At 39.1% G+C, this 8,690-nt stretch overlaps 1 protein-coding gene across 1 annotated transcript; it reads left to right on the top strand.

Annotated features, from left to right (window-relative positions):
- The first annotated feature begins 2,555 nt into the window (after positions 1-2,555).
- LOC106510835 (uncharacterized) lies at positions 2,556-7,956 on the top strand. Its single transcript, XM_013999561.1, has 4 exons — positions 2,556-3,854; positions 4,435-4,761; positions 4,850-4,980; positions 7,830-7,956. Exons 1-4 carry the CDS (start codon positions 3,743-3,745, stop codon positions 7,938-7,940), a joined length of 681 nt encoding a protein of 226 aa, XP_013855015.1. The 5' UTR covers positions 2,556-3,742; the 3' UTR covers positions 7,941-7,956.
- The last annotated feature ends 734 nt before the right edge of the window (positions 7,957-8,690 follow it).

The following is an 8,690-nucleotide window of genomic DNA, read 5'->3' on the forward strand; positions in this document are numbered from 1 at the left end:
GAAATATATTTATGTTTGTGGTTGTAATGTGACAAAATATGGAAAAGTTCAAGGGGTATGAATACTTTTGCAAACCACTGTAGATGGTCTAATGATGCCAGAGGCTAATGAGTCCTCAATGTACTCCCTCATGGATTCCCTTTCTGGACCCGATAGATTATACAATCGGCTAGAAGGTAAGGGGGCACCAGGAGTGAGTTCAATAGAACAGTCATACGGTCGGTGTGGTGGTAATGACAAAGCTCTGTTTTTACTGAAAACTGGTGCAAGATCATGGTAGGCCTTGGGAACCTTAGACAAATCAATCTCCTCAACAGGAGGTTCCTCCCRTTTAACGGAGGTGGTAACAGCTGATTTTAAACACACTTCAAGACAGTGAGAACTCCAACTTTCTATTCTCCTTTCTTTCCAGTTGAACACAGGATTATGGGTGCATAGCCAGGGAAAACCAAAAATAAGTTGAGGAGTGAGAGAATCAAAAACAAAAAACTCACCCATCTCGTGATGATTTCCAGACACAATCACATGGAGATCTGTAACCTTGTATGTATGTGACCTGAGAAAGTTGTTGTCCAGTAAGTCCGATGATGGAACGGGGGGGGGGGGGGTCAAGTGATGAGACTGGTATGCCGAGTTGCTCAACCAGGTCACTGGAGATGAGATTCTGTTAGGAACCAGAGTCGATGAGAGCAGAAATGGGTAATTTCACTTGTTGAAACACGACTGTAGCAGGTAAAGAAAGTAATGAGTGAGGGGAGAATTTAATGTCCTTCGTCAGCCTCCCCTGTGTTACTGACGAACCGCCCCGTTTCCCCGAAGCGGGCATGAGGCGACGAAGTGTCCCGGATTTCCACAGTAAATGCACAATTTAGCTTGAAAGCGTCTCTGTCTCTCTTCTGGTGTTAGTCGCGTTCGTCCAACCTGCATGGGCTCTGGTTCGTTTGCCATTGGTGAGGWATCAGGAAACGGAAGTTTGTTATCGGGAGCGAAAAACGAGCTCCGGGGATTCTGGGAGTTGTAGTCTCGTTCCTTTCTCCTTTCTCGGAGTCTGTTGTCGATGCGGATAGACAGAGCGATTAATTCGTCCAGGCTCCCGGGTTCATCCCGGGAAGCCAACTAATCCTTAATTTGCTCAGATAAAGAGTTTACAAAAATACCTTTGAGAGCCAATTCCTCCCAGCCCGCCTCCTCAGCAGCAATGCGGAAGTCCACGGAGTGTTCAGCAACAGATCTTCCTCCCTGGCGTAGATTGATTAAACGTTTAGCTGCTGCCTCCTGCTGGAGAGGGTGGTCAAACACACGTTGAAATTCTCGAAGAAAAACGTGAATAGAGAGAGTCTCGGCAGAGTGTGCCGACAAAAAGGCTTGTGCCCATTTCAACGCTCTTCCTTTAAGAGATGTCACAATGTATGTGATTTGTGCAGAATGATTAGGAAAAAGAGAGGGTGATCGGGCGAAAGCTAATCTACACTGTAACAAAAAACCTCCACATTGGTTTACATTACCATCAAAAAATTCGGATGGCTTGAGTTCAGGTTCTCGGGGAGAGAGAACTGGTACCGGTGCGGCAGGAACTGGAGAGGGCGCTGGAGTGGGGGGAGTAATGGTGTTTAGTCTGTTATCAATGGAGATTACACTTTGAGAGACTTGGTTTAACATAGATTTAGTTTCCAGATGTAACTGAAACAATTGATTTAACATATGTTCATGCTCATTTAATTTCTGTTCAGAAGAGGAGTTGGACCCAGAATTGTTCCCGGTATTGCTCACGGACATATTGCTTGGCTGAAGCATACTATCAGGTTTTAACAAGGTCACCGTGAGCAAATACCAGAAACAACACAGGAGGCGAGAACTTGAATAATAAAATACTGTTTGTTTATTTACACAGGGAGTGAACGGGGAGCGGGACCTGGAAGCAGAGGGTTTGTAGAGGTAAGTAACAGATTTCTAGGAGGTGATAATCAATAATAATATTTATGCTTACTAGTGAGGGTTTAGGGTTAAACTTGGAGGAGGAGGTCCAGAGTCCAAAAATCCAAACYTGATATTTACAGGATAGTGTTGTATTTACAGATGAGGCAAGGAGGCAACGCACGAAGCAGGTGAGAGGCTCGGCAGGCAGGCAGACTGGTTCAGGATCCAAAAACAGTTCCAAGATGATTTCCTTTTAACAAAAGTGGTTTGATGCTTCAGCGATGAGTTGATCCTTCAGTCCTCCTTTTAAAGCCAGTGCTGATGAGCCAGCTCCTCTGCAGGTGTGTTCAATCAGCAGGTGCGTTGCCAGGAAACGGGGAGGCATAAGGTGAGAAATCACCAAATTGCCTCAAGAATAAATACAGAGAAAACAGGAAAGTTAAGTAAATCACAGTAAAAGCATCKCAATATATTTTAACCCTAAAATATCCTGAATCATTTTACAAAAGTAATTTATTCAATAAATAAATGGACAGAGAGCACAACCCCCCCAATGTTAGACCTAAAGTTACGCCCTTGCAATAGCTTCCAGGTCATGTGAATTAGAGTCAGTAGGTCACGTGACCTGGAAGCTATTGAATAAAAACCCTCAATTTTGAAGAAAATTTTTTATAAAAAATGGAAATTCGCTAAAAATGGAAAATAAATGTCTGTGCCTCATCTAAAAAGACTAGTAGAACAATTTCAAAGTGATTTTGAATCAATATGTCACATGACCTGGAGGCTATTGAATAAAAACCCTCAATTTTGACCCGAAAAATTCCTAAAAAAATGGAAAATTATTTAAAAAGGAAAATAAATGATTGTGCCTCATCTATACAGACTACTCCAATTATTTCAAAGTGATTCTGAGTCAACAGATCACATGACCTGGAAGCTATTGAATAAAAACCCTCAATTTTGATGAAAAAAAAATCCTAAAACATAAAAATTGGCTCAAAATGGAAAACAAATGTCTGTGCCTCATCTATACAGACTAGTAGAACAATTTCAAAGTGATTCTGAGTCATTAGGTCAAATGACCTGAAAGCTATTGAAGAAAACATAATATTGTTTAATATTAAAATTATTGAAACATTGTATATGACTTTAAAATTTTATGCTATTTTGGCTCATGTAAAAGCATGAATTATCACTGACAATTAGTTAGTTGGTTACAATTCAAGGCATTTATTAACATTTCTTTGACAGGAATGTTTGGTTCGGTAATTTGTTGATAGTCCCTAAGTGAACCTTGGGGTGCTGCGGCCGGGAGCGGTGGAGAACCGCTGGCCGACATTAGCGTTCATAAATCGGATCAAACTTGAGCTAAACGCCGCTTACTCCGCGGAGCTCGAATATCCAACTTGAAACTAACTTCACTGCTGTTTCATTTCTCCAAATTTTCCACGCTGACGCAAAAAAAAAAAAAAGAAAAAAAAGAAAGCTTCAAAACCAAATTAGAAACTTTAGCACAATATCTGAACGTGGAACATTTAATTACGTAAATACATAATCATAATATGACAGGTCACAAATTCTGTCAGAGAGCGGAAACTTTAGAAGAGGGGGTGTCCTCTTGTCACAGGATGTTTTCTCTCACGGCAGAGAGGTTCAGTCACAACCGTGGGTGAGTGTTAGAGGCAGAACGAGTAGAACACGTGCGTGGAAAAGCAGGGTCGGTTGTATCCCAGAGGACGAATCCAACTTTAGAGCTTTGGTTGATGCAGAAAAGTTGCTCATCTGGAAGAAATCTGCACGTTGTCCACGCAAAGAGAAAACCACGATGGGAGTTTGCTGGATGCTCATGATCTTACTGAGTTGCATGTTACCTCATGCTTCTCTGCACCAAAGCCCCAAGGATACACTACGAGTTTGCAGCTTACCACAGAATCCAGGTGATGTATTTTAGTGGAAATACTTGTTTATTGAAAGTTACATTCTTACGGTTATATTCATTAAGTAAAAGTAATTGGGAGAAACATGAAACCTAGCAGTAAAAAGTTATTTTTGTTTAACAAAGATGGTTGGATGGTTTTGATTTTAGAGCTTAAAGCTAGAAATAGCAGATCCTTTTTAGCTTATTTAGTGTTTTCCTTTCGGTCTTTTACTACTTGCTAAAAACATGTTTAGAAAAAAAAAGCAGCTGCACTTGGTGTAAAAATGCAGATGAAAACTATATCTGAGCCCCGCACCTCTGCAAATGACTCAAGTATACCACTCAGATGGCAAAACTCCAATTATTTCAAACTGTCTGAAAAGAGATAAAAGTGCTTAGATGGGTTAATTAATATCAAGCAAATTCCACTGTGGGCATGGAGTTGCTCTGAAAGTGGCAAGTTTCCAAGCCTGAATTTCAGTTTAATGTAGTTATATGTGTAGAGTTGAATGATGCTTTACCTATATGAAGGTATATTTCTTGCAAAGGTGTTTTGATGTTTGCTGCACATTGATTTTGGGTCATATTTTTCTCCACAGATCTTGAAATCCGTTGCCAGAATGCACAAAGCCACCAGCCTGTGTTTATACCATGCCCAAACGTGTCTATCGAAGTTGGGAAGTTTCAACTTTTCAAAAACCAAACCATTCTTTGCCAGCTAGGCACTAATAACCTAATGGTTTGTAACCAAACGAAAATAAAAGTCCAACCATGTAAAAGCGAGTCAAATCAAATTGTAGGTTTCAACCTTTTTGGACCAGAGATAGCCAGAGACCAAGCAATCTACAGATGTAATGCTATAATTCATTTCCCTCCTCCTTATGTACTGAAACAAAGTAATGAGAGGATCATAATCTTTACAGAGGGTAAGTGCACCAAACAGGGCTGAAATTTAAAAGATTATATGTCATCGTGCAGTCTATCAAACCCATCTGATTGTGTTTCTTCCAATAGATCACTGCTCGTGTAACAAAGACAAAGGGCCAGTAGAAGAAAGCCAAGGATTATTATGGGTTTGGATCGCAGCAGTTTCACTTCTCAGCACCTACGGCTTAGCAATCACCATCGTTGCTTCAATCAACTGGGTAAGACCTCAAACAAGCATGCAAAGAGAAGGAAAAGAATAATTCATCTATTTTAAGCTTATCGTTTCACTCGACATCAAATATTAACATATGGAAACTTTGAGTTTTATATATGGCACATGACAGCTAAATGCTAGTTTGCCTGCCACTAAATAAATAAGAACTCTTCCAGGTGCAAATAAGATAAAATTGTTATAAACAACATCAGCAAGATTAAGACATTCATAATCTCTACTTAATAAAATAAAGTGATTTTGGAAAAAGATTAAATATTTAAGTTCTTTGAGTGATCTTTTTTGGTTATTTTTTTAAGATTTCAACACAAGTATTAGGTTTCACAACTACCAGGATTATAAACATAAACAATAAACTTATTCAGAATAGTAGCCTTTAATTACTACCGGTATATTTGTAACTATTATAGAGAAACTGCCTTACTTTATTCAAAAGCAAATGGAAAATTAGAATTACCAACTTGAAAGTTGGATTTCTATTTAAAAATGTAAAAATTTAGACAGTGAATATGTTACATTTCTTATTTCTTTCGGTGAATAAAAATGTTATTATTCTTGGAAATGCAGAAAACTTCAACCCTTATCTTGGACTAGTTTCCTGGTAATTTACGCAATGGACTGACTGAAATATTTTACAGCGGGTAAAATAAGTATTGAAAACGTCAACATTTTTCTCAGTAAATATATTTACTAGAGGTGCTAATGACATGAAATTTTCACCAGATGTTGGTAACAACCCAAGTGATCCATACACACAAAGAAATCAAACCATAAATGTCCAGAAATGAAGTTATTTGTAATAATGTGGAATGGCACAGGGAAAAAGTATTGAACACACTTCCTGAAATTTATCTAATACTTTGTACAAAAGCCTTTGTTGTCAATGACAGCTTCAAGACGCCTCCTGTATGGAGAAACTAGTGGCATGCATTGCTCAGGTGTGATTTTGGCCCATTCTTCCACACAAACAGTCTTCAAATCTTGAAGATTTCATGGACCTCTTCTATGAACTCTGATCTTTAGTTCTTTCCATAGATTTTCTGTTGGATTCAGGTCAGGTGATTGGCTGGGCCATTCCAGCAGCTTTAGTTTCTTTCTCTGAAACCAACTGAGAGTTTCCTTGGCTTTGTGTTTGGGCTCATTGTCTTGCTGAAATGTCCAGCCACGTTTCATCTTCATCATCCTGGTAGATGGAAGCAGATTTTTACCAAGAATGTCTCTGTACATTTTTCCATTCATCCTTCCTTCAATTATTTGAAGTTTGCCAGTACCATATGCTGAAAAACAGCCCCACACCATGATGTTCCCACCTCCAAACTTCACTGTTGGTATGGTGTTTTTGGGCTGATGTGCAGTGCCATTTGATCTCCAAACATGTGTATTATGGCATCCAAACAGTTCAGTTTTGGTCTCATCTGACTAGACTATATTCTCCAATTATTTCACAGGTTTGTCTAAATGTTGTGCAGCAAACTTTAAAGGAGCTTCAACATGCTGTTTCTTCAGCAGTGGAGTCTTGCGTGGTGAGCGTGCATACAGGCCATGGTGGTTCAGTGCATTACTGATTGTTTTCTTTGAAACAATCGTACCTGCTAATTCCAGGTCTTTCTGAAGCTCTCCACAAGTGGTCCTTGGCTCTTGATCAACTCTTCTGATAATTCTTTTCACTCCTCTGTCAGAAATCTTGTGAGGAGCACCTGGTCGTGGTCGGTTTATGGTGAAATAATGTTCTTTCCACTTCTGAATTATGGCCCCAACAGTGCTCACTGGAACCTTCAGAAGTTTAGACATTCTTCTGTAACCCATGCCATCATTATGCTTTGCAACAATAAGGTTGTGAAGGTCTTGAGAGAACTCTTTACTTTTACCCATCATCAGATGGTTCTTGTGTGACACCTGGCCATCATTTGGGACTGAACCAGCTGATATTAACTTGCACTGACAAGGGGCAGGCTTGCTTTCTAATTACTGAGAGAGTTCAGCTGGTGTCTTGCCTTTCCATGCCTTTTTACACCTCCCTTTCTTCATGTGTTCAATACTTTTCCCCTGTGCCATTCCACATTATTACAAATAACTTCATTTCTGGACATTTATGGTTTGATTTCTTTGTATGTATGGATCACTTGGGTTGTTACCGACATCTGMTGAAAATTTCATGTCATTAGCACCTCTAGTAATATATTTACTGAGAAAAATGGTGACGTGTTCAATACTTAATTTACCCACTGTATAACCTCAAAATCCCCAAATATTAACAATTATATAAAAAGTAAAAAATAAATAAATAAATAAACTCAAATAAATGTTTAAACTTAGTAAAGAAAAAAGAAAAACAAGTATGATATTTTTTCTTTGGTGACTCAGTTTTGCGTCTGGTAGCTGCATAGTCATCAGTCAGTACTGTCCCAAATGTCAAACTGTTTCAGACTTTAAATTGGTCTTGTTTTTGCTTGTGTGTCAAACCTGACTGTAACAACACAATGTTTTTCATGTGATCTAACTCTGGTCTAAAACAGTGGTGTCTATAATCCTTGACCTCAAGGGCCACGATCCTGCATGTTTTCAGTGTTTTCCTGCTCTTCAGCGGGTGTTCAAGTTAATCTTTTATTCATTCGATTTGGGTGTGTCAAAGCAGAGAAACATCTAAAACAGGCAAGATGGAGGAGCATGATGGAAGATCACTAAAACATGTCAACCTAACATTATCCCTGTTAAAGATTCAAATGAAAAAAAAAACTTTTAAAATCCTTAAAACGAGGACCATTTGATTTGAACCTCACAAAAATGACTTCATATCTGTAGAACAGCAGGTAAAAGTCTACTTATGTCTTGCAGCTCAAGATGAAAGAGGCAGAAAATCAGAATGACTACATGAACACCAAACCCAAAGCACCCCGGAACCGTAAGAAGAAAGGGCTTCAGACTCCCATACCAAGACACTTCTGAATCCTGACTGGCTCTTTTTCCACTCCATCCTTCAACTCACTGGGTATCTAACAGTTATATGGACTCCAAGATTACTGTAAAATGTTTGTTGTTTCTACAGATGACTCCTTTTCAGTCTGTCTACAGGGAAAGCAGCACTTCCTTCTTGTGGGTGTCAAAGCTTTTTGTGTGTCTGTGTGTGTATAGGAGAAAAGAATGCTTTAGTTTTATTTCACTTCTGGTTTCATTTGTTCGCTGAGATTTGTCACAAACARGAGTGTTGTCGGGAACCCTTTTCTTTATAGTCGAAACAAATGGTGGTGCCTGAATAAGGGGGGATTTAACCACATTTAAAGGGTTCCTCTAGTTTGTAAATCAGAATGTGGATTAACTGTGACCACAACTTCAAAAAAATATTGTTCCAATGAACCTTTGCTACMTTAACTGCAGAAATGAAAATTCAAAAAATACATTTTCTGCTTCTAAGAACCCAAACACATCTGAGGTGTATGACGAGCAGATACTCAAGCTGCAAACAATGAAAACATACCAAGCTGCACATTTCCTGTCTCCCTCTTCTGTTTTTTCCTACATGCTGTTTTCTCAGATATCGAAGCTTCAAAGGCGCTCCACCTTTACCGTTCTCACCTTTTTTTTTTGGATGGCCTCCCTTCTCCCCTTATAGCCATCCTCTCCACACCATTATGATTTTTTTTGTGAAGAGAAAATAGAGAGAGAGAAAAACAGAGAGAGAAGTAATTAGAAAGATAG

The sequence above is a fragment of the Austrofundulus limnaeus genome, unplaced genomic scaffold (genome assembly GCF_001266775.1).
Source record: "Austrofundulus limnaeus strain Quisiro unplaced genomic scaffold, Austrofundulus_limnaeus-1.0 Scaffold2345, whole genome shotgun sequence".
NCBI classification, from domain to species: domain Eukaryota; kingdom Metazoa; phylum Chordata; class Actinopteri; order Cyprinodontiformes; family Rivulidae; genus Austrofundulus; species Austrofundulus limnaeus.

Bases quoted from the DNA above. Each gene is read 5' to 3' on its own strand.
- LOC106510835 (XM_013999561.1), top strand. From the start codon at position 3,743: ATGGGAGTTTGCTGGATGCTCATGATCTTACTGAGTTGCATGTTACCT. The intron at 3,855-4,434 runs GTGATGTATTTT...TTTTCTCCACAG, and splicing joins CAGCTTACCACAGAATCCAG to ATCTTGAAATCCGTTGCCAG. The intron at 4,981-7,829 runs GTAAGACCTCAA...TATGTCTTGCAG, and splicing joins TCGTTGCTTCAATCAACTGG to CTCAAGATGAAAGAGGCAGA.